Below are 18,120 nucleotides of genomic sequence, written 5' to 3' on the forward strand. Positions count from 1 at the left end.
GGCTGCTGCTACTACTCAGTGTGACCAAGCTCGCGAGGAGAAATACCCTCGGAAAAGTTACCGGAAGATGGTGCAATTTTGTGAATGAGCCAAAGATGGCTAAATCGTGATGCGATCGATGCTTATAATCTGGAAACATGTTGCAGATGCCAGCATGTGATGACCTTGATTGACAAGAGAAGCCAGACCACGACACAGAATCTGTCTCACCTAGGCAAATACTTCGAATCGATACCATGATGCTCTAGACAAAATCTGAAATAAAAGAAAATGCGGTCAAGATCTACGTATGTACAAAGAAGTGACATAGATGTTGCGCGTCGGAGGCACAATATAGAAATTACCAATCATGTGTGCAATGATCAAGGCTACTTAGTAAGAGCTAGGCATGGGCGGTGTCGAAATACACCATTGTAAGGAAGAAAGCCTCCTAAATCGTATGAGGAAGCTTAGATTTATTGAGCGATATACGACATCTGACGGGATGTGGACAATGTAGGGAGGGAGCGATGAGTTTGGATCTGACCTTGCTTCGGAAGTTTTGCTGCCAACGGCTTCGAAAGTGTATGCAGCTTGGACTTGACAATCGTTTTGCACGCCTCAGTAGCTACCCAGGCATGAGAATTGTCTAGATGGAGCGAATAAGACTGCAGTTTCTGCCAAGGCTTCTAGGACATCTGTGATCGACGTGAGCGCTTAGGCGCATAACAACGCGGCGCGAGAGGTGCTGGGACACGCGCGTGTCGCGCACGCGAGCGTGACCAGTACCTGCATGTGCCAGCCACGCATTAGGGCCTTGCAAGCCTGGGATCCAGGCGCTATACAGTGGGATCGTTTCACTGAGCGCATTTGGTGGACAGACTGGCCTAGCTGGAGGGTCTGCTGGGAATGCACAGGCTGAAGTGCCGACAAGGCCGGCCCGGATTATGGGGAACCAGCTTTTCTGCCACCCAACCATTCACCAAGGAATGCAAGCAATAATCTCGACCGGCGCCTATGAATTCAGCCTGCGCTGCGCGCTGTGACTCGATTGGGCGGGTGGTTTGCATCTACAAGGCGCGTGCACCTTGAGATCGCAGATGGTGGCGTCTCGATCATCGCTGTAGTCCTCAGCCAACACATCTCCGCCGGTTCCAGATCCGAAGGGAGGATTCAGGGCGGACTATGACGCCGTTGCGCCTCGAAAGGGGGGAGAAGCGAATAGCAAAAGCAGAAGCCCGTCCCGGAGGTCGCCGGCGGCCAAAAGAAGGGACTGGATGCAGGGTGCCGAAGACTAAGCGGTGGAATGTCGGGAGCGGTTCCTCCTACTGATCCCTGCATTGCCGAAGGTGTCTGTCGTGTTGCCCACTGCCCATGGGGGCAGTCTGATTCCGCGCTGGGTGTCGGTTGGCCATTTTCCGGGAGCGAACGACTTGAGATTCTGCATTTGTGTAACCATCCGTGCGCGCGTGCTAGCTTCGTCCATTGTTCGTTCGTTCCATGATCAAGGGGGCGGGGGACACTTGGTTTCCCCCGAGGTCATCCGAGTGCTCGAATGAAATGGTGGACTGGGCGAGCCGGAGCCTTCCCCGGGATCATCAGACCTTGGCGACTGGGAGTCAGCTTGATCGAGCGGTGTCGGGTTAGCGCGGCTTCGGGTGCTCTGGGCCCATGTAATGAGGGCGTCGAAATCGCGATGCTGCCTTGCTCAGCTGTCGGCGCCGCGCTCAGGGTCCGACGAAAGGCCTCGTCGTGTATGAGTGGGGAGACTACAACTTGCTATTTGTATACAGATAACAGTTTGTGTACATAGCCTAGCATTCAGCTTTCAAATTTAGAAGCCGGAGAGTGGATGTTGCAGGATAGGATTCGACGGCAGATCAGCAGCCCCTTAGCACTGTCTCGTGTGTCGGAGCACGAGAAGCCCAGCTCCGGGAGACTCGGCGCGGCCTGCGCATCGGCATGTGCCGTCGCATTGCATTTGCGCCCCCCAAAGTTCACGACTGTGGGATCTCACCGGAGGCATCACTACTACCCCAGCGAGTCATTGAGCACTGGAGCTTGCCATGACCATCATCAAGAGGTTCTGTCGTAAACGGAGTCACCAAGGTCGACCCGCTGGAGACCAGCTCCAAGCCGGCTCGGTCGGCGACCAGCCGGAAGGGAAGGAAAGGAGGCGGTCGCAAAAAGTGGGCGCGGCGGCGCATGCGCATGAACAGGTTGATCAGGGAGGGAGCGAGTCGCGCGTCGACTGCACTCTCATTCGGCGGCTCCACTAGCTTCCGAGGGGGCGCCGCTGCAGTCTACAGTGCGGTGCCAGTGCGGTGACGTCTCATCGTCTGTGTGTTGGGCCGGTGGGCGAACAAATCGGAGCAACTGGGGGTATGTGAGACACTGGCAGAAACGGATCTGTGGCCGGTGTGAAATTTGGAGCGGCACCACTGCTCCGGCGGCAACAAGCTTGGTACTGTAATAAGATCCTGTGCATGTAACGTGGTTTATTAGCACAGGCGTGGTGTGGGTGTGGCTGCGAGTATGAGTGAGGCCCATGTGCGGGAGACGGAACACAGGACACGGGTGATGAAGCCCTGCCAGGCTGGATGTCCGCCCGCCCGTCCGTCAGTCTGGCTGGCTGGCTGGCTGTTGGTCGCTCACGCGACGTGTAGTCTTTGTACCGTAGGCTCCGTCTTGGCAAGCCTCGACACGATCCGACTCGACTGGGGGCAGCACGCCACACGGCATTGGTACGAAAACGAAGACCTCAGTTTGAACCTGGAATTCGGCTTACTGGGCCCGTAGTTCTGCAAAGTCCACCACGATTGAATTGGCAGCAGAACCGATGGGGGCTGTCAATGTCGCGTGGCATGGTGGTGATGGGCGGGGGGGAGCCAGTGGACGGGGCACAGGGACGGGGAACAGGGACGGGGAGCACCAGACAAGAGCAAAGCTTGAAACCCGAGCAATGGCACCGACTGGGCCGACCCGACTCGCCAGCGATCATCATGTCGCGTACACAGTAGGGGCTAGCCATCGCCCCGTGCCCTCGTATATGCTCACACTTTTTGGGAGTCTGTCCAAGTTCATATACCTGATGGCTCAAGACACAATAAATGTGTGACGGCATGTAATGTATAGACTTGCAGCACCGGTCGACAGGGCAAGATACGTACCTTGGGAGGTACCTGGTAGTATGCAGGATGATGTCGAGATGGGTGGGAGGCAAGAAGGAAACCCCGGGGCTGGCCTACCCACACCGCGCTGTGCTGCGCTGCGGTCCGAGGCTGTTCTCGTCTGCAGCTGCCAGGACTTGACCCGACCTGACCTGAGACCCGGCACTGCCTCCTGCCACTGACGAGCAGCGAGCCAGCGAGCCCAGCACCAGGACGGCCTGGGCAGGGAGGGGAAGAGAAAGAGCACTCGGGCTGCCGGGGTCTAAAAAAAGAGCAGCAGCAGCAAGCAGCAGCATGGCCGCATACAGAAGGGACGGAAGGGACTGGACGGCAGTGGCTGTTTCTGTCAGCTCCGTCGTCATGCTCACCAGAAGAAGACGGACGGCTTGCCTATCATTACTGGGCACTACCTAGGTACACAGTTGCTGTGTGATGTGCACGTACCGGCCTAGGTGTCTATCAAGTACCTCGGTAGATTGCCTACTACGTGCGTAGTGTGTAGACCACATCAACAACGGTGCACAGGAAGAGCAGGTCGACCGACTGACTGATGACTGACTAGACGGCAGCGACGTGGACGTGGACGGAGACGGACTGGAATGGCGGGTGGCCCCACAGAAAAAGGAGCAAAAAGCAGTCGCAGTCGCAGTCGCAGTCGCAGTCACAGCCCAGCCCAGCCCAGCCCAGGCTGCCAGGTTCCTGCCCCGATCTCCCGGTCCTGTCCCTTCCCAGCCGGTTGCCGTGCCTGCTGTCCTCGATCTGGAGGCAGCCATCGCACTTGCCGTCCCCCCTTTGCAGCGACAGAAAGGCTTGGAATTGAGACCCAAACCAAAAGAGCCGGTGCACGAAGTCGGGCGGGGAGCAGGAAGCCTTTATTCGACCCTCTTTGACGGAGGTTTGGCCCGCTGTGAGACCAAGGCAACCAGACCATCCGCCCCCTCCCCCTTCGTAACCAGGTGGGAGGCCCAGCGGTCGGTGCTCCGGCCGGGAAATGAGCGCACCCCGACCTTGTGCCCCAGCGCCTGCCACCACAGACTGGCACCCACCAGGAAGCTGCTCTCGGGACCACGGACACCGTAGCGCGCTCTGGGCTCCCTGCCACGCCCCCCCTCGACCCAGTCAGCCCATCCATGAGATGCCATGAATCTCGGATGCCTGTGGAGCGCCACGACCACCGACCAGCTCCCACCCTCCCCCGAGAAGCTGCCGCCTCTTTTTTTGTGTCGGCCACCACCACCCTACATCCCTCTCTCCCTCCCAGGCTCTCAGCCCACCTGCAACTCACCCTCGCATTCCCCAGTCCCGTCCAGTCCAGCCCAGCCCTGCCCTGCTGCCCTGCCCTGCCCCTGCCCTTCCGTCCTCCCTCCCCTCCCCCATTGACCGACCGCCCCGAAAAAAGCCACCATCTTGTCTCGCCGTTCCGTGCGAGCAAAAATCCTGCCCATTGTCATCCATCCATCCTGTTCGGCTGCCGTCCCTTCTCCCCTTCTCTTTTCTCCCGGACTACTCTGCTCGCGTCTTCTCCCTCCTCCCTTCCCTCCTGTTTGTTTCTGGTCGGCCCACTCCTCCATCTGCGGGCGTCAGAAACCTCCAGTCGCATCCCATCCCGTCGGGCTCAAACACCCGGACTCTGGCGCCTCTTGTTCCCCGGATCTCCGAACCAACCCTCTGTCGGCAGCGACACACATCACCACAACAACACCACAGCAGCAACTAACGAGCAGCTGGCTCCTCGGTCCAGCCTGCAAACCACCAGCAAACACATCGTCAACCTCCAGCGAGGGCGTCGCGTCGCATCACCTCGCCCAGACCGGCCCCCAAAGACAGCATGTCGGCTGTCCGCGCGACGGCCCTCAGAGCCGGCGGCGCCTGTGTGCGCTGTCGCAAGGGCAAGACCAAATGCGTCTACGAAAACGGGCGCGCCCCCTGCAAGAACTGCTCAAAGGGCATGCACGAGTGCTACCTGCCGTCCGAGTCCATGAGCCACGGTGGACATGGCGTCTCTCCCGCGCGCGCTGCTCGCGCACGCGAGACTCTGCCCAGCGAGCGAGCATCCGGAGCTGCCACCGGCGACCGCCACGGCTCTGCCCACCCGACCACAGTCGCCTCGCGTAACTCGGCGCCTGCAACCGAAAAGTACGTCTGCCTTTCCGCTCTGTTTGCTTGTGCTTTTGTTTGGTCACTTTCGCATCCATCTGTCCTGTCATCCACGGCGTGTGGTTGTGTGTGTCATGTCTACGCTCCCGGCTCGCATCCCTTGCGACGCATCCGCCGTCGACGCCGGCTCTGCCAGGACTGCTTGCGCAAGCTCTGGGGTCTACCTCAGTTCCGCTCAGCTCGGCTCCTCTCCGTCGCGCTGGCCCTTCTCGAGAGCCACATCACACACACAAAGACACACAAATCATGTTCACATATTTTGCATTCTTATACACCACCCTCCGCAATATTCACAACATCTGCCGTGGTCCAAGGGATCCGAGATGATGCATCGTATCGAGGTGGACTCGTGCACCCGTGTCTTCTCTGGCTGGCCCCGACCTCAATCTCATTTCCCTACTTCCCCGGCTGCCACTGTGCCAGGCGAGCTGCCGCCAGTTCCGGCACGCAGCATCCCATACTCGAACCCACCCCATCCTTGGAGGTCATAGCTCCGACACTTGATGCTCCGGGGCAGCCTGCCACAAGACCACCCTCCCTGGCGCGGGAGTAGCCAGCTTGTGTGCACGGCCCATCTCCACTTTTTCCGCACCTTCCCCCTGCCGGACAAGGCCCGGTGGCCATCGGCCGCGGCTAAGAGCTGGAAGTATCCACGGTCCATCTGCCTCGCCTCAATCGCCAGGATACGACCACATCGTGCTTGATCTCCACTATGCCCGCACACTCAATGAGCCAACGCGAGATTGTGTGGCCGACAGTCGGACAACTCCATCTTCAGAGGCCAATTAGCGTCTGCCGTTCTTACTTGGCCGCTCTCATGATGCTGGCACTCGTGATCACTAACGCCAAATTCAAACAGGCTCGGCCCGGACATGCTCGAGCAGTGTGAGAGGGTCATCAACAAGGTCCTGCCGGCATGTGTCGCCTTCCACAGGCCATCATTCATCCAGTCCCTCAGGAACAATGGTGTTGACAGCGTCATGGTCAATGCGCTCCTGTGCACTGCTGCTCGGTACGGACTTACCCTGCCCGACCGGGACCCACTCCGTTTCGCTGACATCCGCCCCCTCTGACAGACACTCGCCAACCCTTATTCAGCGCTTCGGTAGGGGCCAGGGCTCCTCGCAGGCAGCTGAGCACTTTGGCCTCAAGGCCAGCAATTTCATCTGGCTTTCGCTCGACCATCCCACGCTTGCAGATATCCAGGCCCTCTGCCTGATGGTCATCCATGAATGGGGCTCCAGGAGCGCTGTGCGCGCGTACATTTACCTCGGCCAAGCTGCTCGCATGGCCCAGATGTACCGTGTTGTCCATTCCAACGGCCATTCGACCGATCCAGACCGGTTCCTCCAGGAAGAGTCTTTCCGTCGGACGCTGTGGCTCATCTATATCCTTGACTGCTTTTTGACAAGCAGCCCTGGGCGCTTTCCCGCACTTTCCGCACTCGACGTCAAGGATGTGGCACTTCCGTGTGAAGATATGAACTTTAACTTCGGAAACCCGGTTTACGTGCGAACCCTGGACGGGAGTGCGCCTCCCGCCGCCCCTAATTCCGCCATTATGGCCCCCGTCGGCGAATTTGGGCACATCGTCCTAGCCACCGAGGCGTGGCGCATGGTCGTGGAGATGATGACCACCACCACCCTCGAGACTTTCAGCGAGGAGCAGTGTCAGATGCTCGAGGTCAAGGTCGCCCAGGTTCGGGCTAACCTACCTCATCCCTTTGCCGACAGGCCAGGTCAGATGGAATTGCATATCACCATGGGTAGTGGCGTGACTTATGCCATGATACATCTCCTCTTACACTGCGCCGCCATCTTCATCAACCGGCGTCGCATACTTCAGATCGTCAGTTCAGAGAACTTCAGCATGGAAGGGTGGCGCATGTCTAGCCAGAGCCAGATGCAATATGTTGAGCGCATTCTGGAATCTTCCCACAGTATCATTTCCATGCTTACGGCTCTCGAGAGGGCCACTGAGCCTACGGCAGTATGCTGCCTGCCGATATTCATGCTGTTCTCTGGTTTTACGGCCGGATCAACCGTGGCATACCTGGCCCTCAAAGGGCTGTCTCCACCTCACACACACGACTCTATTCACCTTATGGTGGACAAGTGCCTCCATCTCATGAAGGACGGTGCAGAGTCTTGGAACCTGGTCCTGCCATGGCACCGTCACTTGAGCGTCATGAGTAGAGTCCTGAACGATATCAACATTGGAGATGAGCAGGAGAGGGTGAGCGAGGACAGCCGCATGCAAATTCAGCGATCACCATCGGTTAAGGACGAGAGGGTGAGCCGTGCTGATGCGCACCATGAACCAATGGACTACGAACAGGCGCCAGCGTCAGGCGCATCCCAGTCCGCACCACAGGGTAGCGCTCCACGTGCCTCTTCCCCGGATCCCCCTCAGGCCGCGCCTCCTGCGCCCATGGACAGCCGCGACAGCGAGCCTCCGAGACCTCGGCCATCCGGAGTCACCACTATCAATGGAGGCTCTGCTGGGGGCTCCACTCCCGCGGCTCTAGGATCCCCCCCAGCAGCTCCCCAGGACGTCAAGCCGGAATACAAGCCTGACTCCCCAGTTCCCGCTTCCAACGGTTCGAACGCTGGCGGTTCGGGATCGGCCCCTCCCCCTGCCAAGGAAAGCAGCGGTTCTGGAGTCGATATGACACCGGTAGAACTCTGTGCGGCTTTCGAGCGACAACTCCTCGAGCTGGACGATCTTGCCGCGTTTATGGGAGGCGGAGTGTGAGTTCGTCCCTCACCTTTCGATTGCGGCCTTGATGACCAGAATCTTAATTTTCTGACGGTCGTAGGGCTCCTGCCCCCAAATAAGCGATTCTCTTGATTTTGGCGTTTTCTTCACGCAAAAATATATCTAGGGGCCTCGTTCGGAAGAGACCAAAGGGTGTTTTGCTTTCATTGTTTGGCTGGCGTACCCACTCTGGCGTTGTCGGGGGACCTTTCGAATTGGTAAAGGGACTTATTTAGCCACGGATACACGGTGGGTTGGAAGGAGACACGGCCGTTGTACTCAATATTGGGTGTGTTGGAGTCCTTCCTCTGTTGTGCTTGTTGTCTACCCCGCGATACGATGGTGCAGCGGGGCATTCTCTCTCAGTCCTCGGGCCTTGCACCGGGGAACGCGATGGGCACGAGCAAGCGGGTGCCCTCTTAGTTCGGGCTGGGCTGCGTCATCGGCCATGGTCGACGGAGAGAATCGATTGGGAAGTTTGACTGTCTATACAGTCAAGGCGTCGGTCTACTTGGTTTTGGGTTGTTATCTGGACTTTCGCATCTCCAACATCTATGACTGCCTCCCACAACAGGCTCGCTTGGAGGCAGGAGTATTGTACGAGTATGCTCTGTGGGCAAGGAGGCCAAGAGCAGGCATGATGGTGGGGTCGTGGTGGATGGTAACCGTACGGTGACGGACCGATAGCTGAGCTTCACTGGTCCGGCGAACAGCTATGTTGGCTTGTTTGCAAGGTTGTAATCTGAATGATCACTTGGCTCATTGGCAGCCTTCTTGCTTGTATTCATGTCTCCTGGCACCTAACAGCGTGAAGATCTCCGTGATTCTTGGGGTCAGCGTTGGATATCACAATGGCAGTGACAAATAACTTCTTAGTTGTTCACAAATTTGCTGGGTTGGACCCAGCATGGGTAAATGTGTGCCCATGTCAGATCAAGGTCCTGCACTGACGAGTATGATGGTAAACTGAAAATAAGATGCGAGAGCATTCACTGGCACCGGGAGATCAGGATCGAGAATGAGCAAGGAAGGTGGAAAACAGGGAGATAATTTGACATTGGTGTATTTCTGTCAGCTATATTCCTGTCTGAGGCTCAATGCTCATGACGGTGAGGGTATTCCAGGTGCAATACTGGAACTACCAAGGGGTGGGGACCCCATAGCTTGTAACGAGGGTCAAGCAACAAGGCTGATGCATGTGTGTTGCCCCTCGCCTCCCCTTCATAGATGTCCACCACGGACATCACCAATGACGCCTGTTATGTTCCAATGCAGGATTTCATCGAAGCGTCCACTCAGGACAGAGACCCAATTCCATTTGCATTCTCATTCCGACAAGACAAACATCCCCCCGAGCTCAGGCCCGTCGGGGAGGGGTCCAGCCGACCATGCCGCCGGCGCGGTCGATGCCGCGCCTGATGCGGCTGTCGACGCCCCGGGCGACAGGGCCGAGGGGCAGGCGGTTGTCGATGCGCTTGACGGTGCGCTCGACGGGGACAGCGATGCGCTGGGTGGTGCGCTCGACGGGGGCGGCGAAGTAGCCGATGTTGCGCTCCCAGCGGGGCGCCCAGCGGGCCGTCTGGGTGGCCATGCGCTCCGTGGCGCCCGGCATGAGCATGTACAGCGGGGTCAGGACGAAGGCGCCCGCGCCGGCGAAGGTGAGGAGCTCTGTTGAGCGGGCTGCGGGGATACGGACGGGCATGTTGGGCGGTGTTTGTTTGTGGTGTGTAGTGTCTTGTTGGTTTGCTGGTGGGAACGCCAGCAATAATTGGATTTGGAGAGGGCAGTTGATAGCACTGTTTCTAAGTGTTAGAAGGGGTCGGACTGAGTGTTTTGAATTGTATTCGGAGGTATTTGAAAGACGTATCGGTGATTTATGGAGGAGTGTCTGATGGAGGGAATCCCAGCCGGGTCACTTGTCTGAGGGAACTCAATTGATGATTCTCGATGACCTCGCTCCGACGAGCTGGTAGCAGGGAGGAGCTCGAGCGAACATGAGGGGAAAGAGCTAGAAAAGGGGAACGGATGGTTTGGAACGTGAGCTGAACAACGAAGGAGGGGCTGACTTGCCTTGGGGTTCAGTAATAGCTGTCTCTACTTCTCATCTATACTCTAACTTCTATGTTGATGACGGACGAATTGAGTAATTCCAAGATGAACGGTTTGATTCTTGTGTGACAGGAGGAAAAGACGACGATGAAGCAAGAATGCAGGATAACGGTCCTCTTATTGCGTTCTATCCCCCCTGGCAGCTTGGGTGGTCAGCTGGACACGTCCCAGGCAAGCATCGTTTCTCCAACAACAACACCCATTGCTGGTGCTCATCCCGTCACGTCTCTGCTCTCTCTCTCTCTCTCCAAATTCACACACAGCCCCCGGATGCTGGGATGCTAGGCTGCTGGGAGGTGTGTGCCCAGCCAGCCAGTCAGCCCTTCTTCCCCAGACCAGTCGCCCAAGCAAGCGGGGTCGTGTCGCAGCAACATGCCTGCTTGGTGGCCAGGTCTGCCCAATCATGACCAGGCAGGCGACGTCAGGGCCGTGTCGATGCATAGGGGCATCATGCCATCCTGCACCATCCGCTGCAACACCGCGCCCGTGGCGCCAGAAGGGCCCTGACATGGCCTGACTGCTTCTGTAGCCTACCGCTGGAGGGGCTGTCTCATCACTGAACAACACTGATGGTTTAGAGAACAGCTCTCTGAGAATTATTTCCAGGACATCTTCAGCAGGGCGAATTGACCTCGGAGCCATGCTGACGCCTTCCCCTGTAACAAGCAGCAAGACCCCTTACCCTTCTGGACTTACAGGCGGATTGGGTGGGTCGATTAGCGTTTCTGCTTTCCCCGCTTCCCCAGACGGGAGGCACACGCCATGGGATCCACAGTGACCCACTCTCGCCGCCCAAGAGATAGGGCCCCTGCCTCGTGCCCGCCCCTCCGAGCCTTTTGGGCCACTCAGCTCCCCTCTGCTTACCAGCGCACCCACTTCGCTCCTCTGCTCGACTCTTGTCACGATCCAGAACACGAAAGAGGCCACGCAGTATCCACAACCTAAGATCCTCATCTGTGTGCAGTGCCGGCGGGAATAAATATTAGGCGCAAGGCGGCAATCAACTCGTCGTATTTCCCGCCCTGCATCGGAGATTACGCGGACGAGAGAGCGCATCGAGTCAGATCAGGAAGTCTGTGTTGTGGCGCCACGCTCCACAGCCCGGCCAGATCCGTCCACCGTGGACGAGAGCACCAAGTCGATGGCCTGGCATATCGGCTAGCCATCCGGTTCTAGACCTGTGCCTGGGAATTCCTCATGCGAGGCTCGACTGCTGCCAGATAAGGCAACAGGTAGTTGCTTCCACGCCAGTGAGCAGGGTGCCGGATCGCGCCCTTGGGCTCTCCGTCCAGAAACGGCTGCTCTTTCAACGTCAATTGCTCGGCACATGGTGTCTTCCAAGCGGAAAGACTGCGCTATGTTGCAGAAGGCTAGTTGAGGGAGGCATTCGTTTGCACAGGGAAGTGGCCGGTCCACATCCCAGCGGGAAAGAGTGGGCTCGACGATCAAAGGAGAAATCCTCATCAAGCCAGCCCCAGACTCATCTCAGTGGGCTCAGACGGGAGAAGATGCAGCTCAGAGAACCGGCCCCGAAGATGATGAAAATCCAGAGCTGCAACCAGCACGTGTCCCGTGTCGATGCTTCAAAGAAGGGGCAAACAATGTGCCGCTCCCAGCCTGCGCTACTTCAGTCACATCGTATTTCACCGCCTGTCCGCGAGCATCTCGCAATGCGCCGACATTGCGACGGACATGGATGTTCAGAGGGTCTGCCGGATCGCCAGTGTCACTGAACCTGGCTGAAGATCCCACCGATTATGACCTACTACAGCTCAACGCTCTCCTGTCGACCTTCATCAGGCTCATGGCTCACTGACGGCAGCAGGGCCTGATTTTGGAGACTGAAGATGGACAGGACACTGTGAATCAACCAGGAGAAGTGACATCACCAGCTACTGATCGAACACCGCAGACCGACCGAAGACGGGCAGTCCGACTTTGTGCACCTGCCGTCCAGCCGCACCGGCCCGTGCCAGCTGAAACCAGTTTCCTTGATGTCATGCCTCTTTGCGTATGGGCATATGGATGCCCACGCGGTACTGGCAGCTATATGTTGTTTGTCGCTGGGCGACTGTACGGCCCGGCCTGCGTGAAACCGGACACTAAAATCGGGACTCTCGTTCCCCATCTTCAGGTTCTAGGTCGACCCGCACGAATAATCATGGTAGTTGTTCAACCCTATAGCAGGATGAGAGGGACACAATGGGTAGGCATTGCTGTTTATCCACCTTTGTGCTACTGGAGCGTTTTTCTCCGAGGGAATTACTCCAGCAACGATTGTCTCACAACAGTGGGCCTTGTAGATTCGAGGGCTCGAGATGAGACGACGATTGTGATAGAGTAGACAACTACGAGTATTCATCACGCAATGATACCTCTCTAACAGTGGCTGTCCTTCATTCATCAGTTACATCACCTTCTCTCTCCGACCCTCGCTCCAGGCGAGGGCGACGCTAGAGTGTGGATTGTCAGGGGTTCAGCGCTGTGTTGGACCTGCAGATCGACGGGAGAGGCAGTCCCGTTGCACGTAACCAGACAATACAAAATAAACAGACCGTCTGCAACATGTCGAGCTGGCATTTTTCCAACAGGCCCAACAACCCCTCTCATCCTGTATCTCTAAAAGTGTCTTACACCTCGAAACAAGGCTGGACATCTACGACTTGAAAGTGCAATGGTTTGGTGTTGATGGGTCGAGTGCAAACGACGTCATGGTCCCTAACACCGCCTCCTTTCCCGGGCTCCACCAGGCCGTATCGGAGTGTCTCGGACTTCACTGTCAGGAAACTGGTCTGCGCAACGTACATTCTGATTGTGGTCATCACCATTTGCATTTTCAATCCAGATTGCCTCATACCCGACATGGACAAGTTCGCCCAGAAGATTGCCGGAAAGCTTGGCGTAGGTGACCTGCTCCACCAGGGAGGTCAGCACGGCCAGGGCCAAGCCCAACAACAACAACTCCCAAGCCAGCCAGGCGTCATGTTCGACCACGCCGGGCACGGGCGCGTCCTCGACAGGGAACACATGCTCCACGCCGACGGCGGCACATACCCACGCATGTGCCGCCTCTCGGACGGCTCCATCCTGCTGGGCTTCACGCGCTTCGAGCCCAACCCGGCCAACCCCAAGGTGCAGCTGCGGGTGCTGGCGGTGCACCGCAGCACGGACAACGGCGCGACCTTCCAGCCGCACGGCGTCGTCGACCGCTGCCCCCGGGACTGCGACAACATGTTCCTGCTCGAGGTGCCCACCACGGACGGCATCGGGCGGCCCAAGATCCTGGCCGCGTTCCGGAACCACGACTTCGCCCCGGGCGGCGGCCACAGCTGGTACCGCATCACCGTGTGCCAGTCCTTCAACGGCGGCAAGGACTGGACCTACCTCTCGCAGGCGGCCGAGAAGCCCACCGCGCCGAACGGCCTGTGGGAGCCCTTCATGCGAATCGGCCGGAGGGGCGAGATCCAGATGACCTTCTCCCAGGAGCTGTCTCATATCGACCAGGACACCATGTTTCTTACTTCCGACGATCAGGGAAAGACGTGGTCTCAGCCCAGGCCGGTGACGGGCGTTGGCGAGCAGCTGAGGGATGGCAGTAAGTGGCTCCGGCAGAGGCGTTCCGTTCCTGTGGCGTCGAGGGTGTATTTCCGTCTCTTCATGCTTTCTAGAATCTCGCTTGCTGACCCGGAAATTCCCAGTGACCGGTATAGTGCGCACAATGGACCAAGGGCGCGAGGTAAGCGTGATGGTGTTCGAGACGACAAGGCACAACCGCTGCTTCTCGATCGAGTGCGTGCTGTCGTACGACGACGGGTACACCTGGGGCTGGAGGCAAGTCGTGTACGAGCCCTCGCCACGCGGACGCCACGCAGGCAGCCCCCAGATCGAGGCCTTTGGCGACGGTTCCATCGCCGTGGTCTTCATGACCGACGAGGACACACCGGAACGCCAGCGCGCGTGGCCCAGCAGCGCCAAGATCAAGGCCGTTTTCGCTGGCCCGCCGGTGAATGGGAGGATCCAGTTCCACCAGCCTGCAGAGACGGTACAGCCCCCGAATTCGTTCTGGCCGGGCATCTTCAAGGTCGACGACAACACCCTCATGGGCATCTTCCAGCATGGCAGGTCGCTCAGGGGACGGCATCTCGTGTGGCAGACGCCACACTAAGGCGAGGTTGCTGGGGCCCGATGGAGAAGGGGCTGTTTCCACCTGGCTCGGTATGGTCCTCGTGTGTCACTGCATCACACTTGGGCGTGGCCCCTCACGGACGAGGCGGGTAAATCTAAAGGGGCGGCGGCAACGGTTTGATTACATCGCAACGGCCGCGTGTACAGCAGAAGGCCTACCGCGCAGAGGCCGCGGAAGGTACTCTTGGTAGAGACGTAATTCGAAATCTTGAGCGGAAAACATCGAGATGTGCTGGAAGTGCGATTCACAGACAGCCTTCGGGTGATGCTGTGGGGCAACACGTGAACGAAGCGGTATCGCAAACACGGAGACCAAGCCATGAGCAGGCAGCTTTTTCCAAAGAATGTTACAAATGAGAACGGATATTCGCACCTGCAAAAACAGATAGTACACCCAGTAATCAGAGCACATCACCCCCAGGCCTATTTGCATACCCACACACCCAACACCCACTCCCAAAACACCCACTCCCAAAACACCCATATACCTAATATCCACACACCTAAAACCCACATATCGGAGGCCAGCCCCGTTTTCCTCGCGCAGTCTTGCGGGCTAGTGCCTTGCCCGTGGTGTATTCTGCAGGGGCGACAATCCTGCAGCTTGGCGAGTCTTTGAGGGCTCTTGGTTTTATTACCCTTGACATGTGCTGACCGAAATTTGCAGTCCTGGTACCATCTTGGACAATGAGGACCACGGACATTCGGGTTTCAAGGATCACGGCATCCGATGCCGCATCTCTTCACATGCGGACGGTGCATGAGCCAAAATACGCATATTTCGCGTGGTACAATGTGGCAGAACCACGAGGCATTTCTTGCATCTACACGTGTCCGGCACACCAAAGGTCAAGCCTCTCCGGCCGTGACTCCGGCGCCCATACCAAATAACCCCAGCATATCTAGCCTGATCCAGCTGCGACCTCTCCCTTGTCTGATCACACAGATCCACAGATCGACAAGGCCCTTCGAAATCTTTCGATATCCCCGGACTCAGATAGCAATGCTCGGCCCGAAGCGCCATGTTTGGAATTAGTCGCCATCTAAGAAGACATCAACAAGAGCTCGCCTTGGCCGACATGGCCAGGTGCACATGGGGTTCCTGCGACTGCCTGCAGTGCAACGGCGGTTGCTCCTAGACCATGCTTGCCAGATGGCGAGGGATGCACAAAGAGTTTCAGGTCCAACGTTGTACCAACGCTCAACGTCCTGCGATCATTTCAAATCACATGTAGGCTAAACCTCTCGGCCCCGAGACTTGCATCGAGGAGGCCGAGTCGAGGGAGGCCCGGAAGCACTCCACCTGTCCCAAAATCTTACCCCATATCCATGTTGCAGCAACGCTACTCACCCTCTGCGGGCGATGGAAGATGGACTGGAGGCAGAGACGAATGGCTGCTTCCTTCAACAGCTTATAGTCGTACCAGACATGATAAGCTGCGAATCCCCGCTCAATGCCCTCCCTCGAGCACGCCCACCAGGTCGGCAGTTCCCAGACTCACCCTCCGCAGATTTTCTATACTCCCCTACCCACCATCAAGATGTCTGCACCAAGCACACGTGATCAAGAATTCCAAGGGGATGCTCCATCATCCGCATCAGAAAAGGAGAGCTCCATGCACAATGTCGCTGCCAGTCACAACACAGCCTTGAGCGAAGTCGGCGAAGAGCCCAAACCTCACCTCCACGCGAAGACGTTCCTGGCCGTCTTTGCTGTGTTTGGCATATATTTCGCCCAAGTATATTGCCTAGTCGGGGCTGGGGCCGTAAGTGTCACCGTCGCTTTCCCACCCTAGGGCCGCCCACTCCTGACTGGCCACACAGCAAGGCGCGTCGATCGCAGCCCAGTTCAATGCCGCGACCCAGTCGTCATGGCTCTCCGGGGCCATGGCCATCTTCACCGTCGTGCTCGGGCCCATAGTCAGCCAGGCGGCCGACTACTGGGGCCGGAAGTGGTTCCTCGTCGGGCTCAGCTTCTCGGGCGCCCTCGGGGCGCTGGTCACCGCCCTCGCCACCAGCATGAACATGCTCATCGCCGGCTGCTGCCTCATCGGGACCGCCTTCGGCATGCAGCCCCTCCTCCACGCGGTCGTGTCCGAGGTCCTGCCCCGGGCCTGGAGGGGCTGGGCCCAGTCCATCGTCATGATGTCCAACGCCCTGGGGCTCTTCGGCGGCCTCGTCATCGGCGGTGGGCTGAACCGGGGCGGCGACCCGGACGGCTTCCGCTACTTCTTCTACATCGGCATGGCCTTCTTCCTCGCCACCGGCATCATCTGCATCTTCGCGTACCGCCCGCCCCAGAGGGAGCTGCAGAAGCTGCCGTTCGGCGACAAGGTCGCGAAGCTGGACTTTGTCGGCTATGGGCTCCTCGGGTCCGGCCTCGTCCTGTTCTGTCTTGGGCTTTCGTACTCGCAGAACCCATACGCATGGTCTGACCCTCACGTCTCGGCACCGTTCGCCATTGGGCTGGCCCTTGCGATTGCGTTGTGCGTGTATGAGTATAAGTTCAAGACGGACGGTATGTTCCACCACGGACTCTTCAAGAGAAACCGCAATTTTGCAATCAGCCTTCTCTGTATATTCTGCGAGGGGATCGGTTTCTTCGCCGCGAATCAGTACTTCGCCTATCAAGTAAGATCATTTTCCGCCCCCATTCCAGACAGTAGCAACCACAGTAGTCATACTAAATATGGTCAGGTAAATGTCTTGTACTCAACGGACACACTAATCGTGGGACTCAACTTTGGGATTGTGTTCCTTACGTATATCCCCGCCAGCATGGCAGTTGGGCTTTACTGCACCAAGACGAAAAGAGTGCGCTGGATCACAGTCTGCGCCTTTCTCATCTTCATCATCTTCTTCGCCTGCATGAGCACAACAAACGCTCACACGAGGAACGAGGTCTGGGGCTTCCCCGTTCTTATGGGCGCCGGGCTGAGCATGACGTTGATCGCTCTGGTTGCGGCTGGACAGCTCTCCGTGCCCCCTGAGCTCATCGCAGTAGCAAGCGGTATTATGATCTCCATGCGATCCCTTGGCGGGACAATCGGTATCGCTATCTGTAAGAACGAGCACACATATATTTTCACGTCCATGGAAGGCGTAAGCGTCACGTGGCTAACCGTGGTGTGCTTCACCCGCAGACAACGCCGTCTTCATCTCCGAGACCAATCACATCCCCAGCAACGTGGCGTCCGCCGCGCTCGAGGCTGGCCTGCCGTCGGGCTCGGTCGACGAGTTTGTCGGTTACATTGTCGCGCACAACGAGACTGGCCTCGCGACTATCGCTGGCGCCACGCCCGAGATCATCTCTGCTGGTGCCGACGCCGCTCTGGACACCTACGCCGCGGCATTCCGCCTCGTCTGGCTCACCGCGATTCCCTTTCTGGGTATCGCTGCTATCTGTACGACCCCCATCGCCAGAAGTACCTCGCGTGACACGGTTGCTGACATCACATGCGTAGCCGCTGTGTTCTTGTTTGACCCGACTGCAGACTTCAACAACCACATTGATGCTCCGGTGGAGGACCGGAAAGAACTCTATTCAAAGTGAAGATAGTTGCGCTGTTGTCCATACAAGTCATGAAGATAGAGCTCATGTTTTCTCATCGTTAAAATAGCTTCAAAACTTGGATGGTTCTCGAAACTCCGAGTCTATCAGCCGCTCAAGTGCTAGGCGTCTTGTCTCGAAGGCGAAAACCCCCGGTGTGAGCTCTCACACGTCATGCACGCCAGTGAGAGCAATCACAGTGGCTGCATTATA

General features: G+C 57.8%; 4 protein-coding genes across 4 annotated transcripts; 3 read left to right on the plus strand and 1 right to left on the minus strand.

Annotated features, from left to right (window-relative positions):
* Positions 1-4,977: 4,977 nt before the first annotated feature.
* On the plus strand, positions 4,978-8,143 carry INS49_001135 (uncharacterized protein; the record flags this gene model as incomplete). Its single annotated transcript, XM_043161968.1, has 4 exons — positions 4,978-5,285; positions 6,166-6,318; positions 6,383-8,056; positions 8,125-8,143. 4 exons carry the CDS (start codon positions 4,978-4,980, stop codon positions 8,141-8,143), a joined length of 2,154 nt encoding a protein of 717 aa, XP_043030474.1.
* A 1,277-nt stretch (positions 8,144-9,420) lies between these two features.
* On the minus strand, positions 9,421-9,765 carry INS49_001136 (uncharacterized protein; the record flags this gene model as incomplete). The annotated part of the gene is made up of 1 exon (XM_043161969.1): positions 9,421-9,765. The coding sequence occupies one exon, from the start codon at positions 9,763-9,765 to the stop codon at positions 9,421-9,423; it is 345 nt and encodes a 114-aa protein (XP_043030475.1).
* A 3,269-nt stretch (positions 9,766-13,034) lies between these two features.
* Positions 13,035-14,337, plus strand: INS49_001137 (uncharacterized protein; the record flags this gene model as incomplete). The annotated part of the gene is made up of 2 exons (XM_043161970.1): positions 13,035-13,767; positions 13,871-14,337. 2 exons carry the CDS (start codon positions 13,035-13,037, stop codon positions 14,335-14,337), a joined length of 1,200 nt encoding a protein of 399 aa, XP_043030476.1.
* Positions 14,338-15,898: 1,561 nt separating this feature from the next.
* On the plus strand, positions 15,899-17,910 carry INS49_001138 (uncharacterized protein; the record flags this gene model as incomplete). Its single annotated transcript, XM_043161971.1, has 5 exons — positions 15,899-16,123; positions 16,182-16,875; positions 17,188-17,418; positions 17,501-17,761; positions 17,822-17,910. The coding sequence occupies 5 exons, from the start codon at positions 15,899-15,901 to the stop codon at positions 17,908-17,910; spliced, it is 1,500 nt and encodes a 499-aa protein (XP_043030477.1).
* Between the last annotated feature and the right edge of the window lie 210 nt (positions 17,911-18,120).

Source organism: Diaporthe citri (assembly GCF_014595645.1).
Source record: "Diaporthe citri strain NFHF-8-4 chromosome Unknown scaffold_1, whole genome shotgun sequence".
Classification (NCBI taxonomy): domain Eukaryota; kingdom Fungi; phylum Ascomycota; class Sordariomycetes; order Diaporthales; family Diaporthaceae; genus Diaporthe; species Diaporthe citri.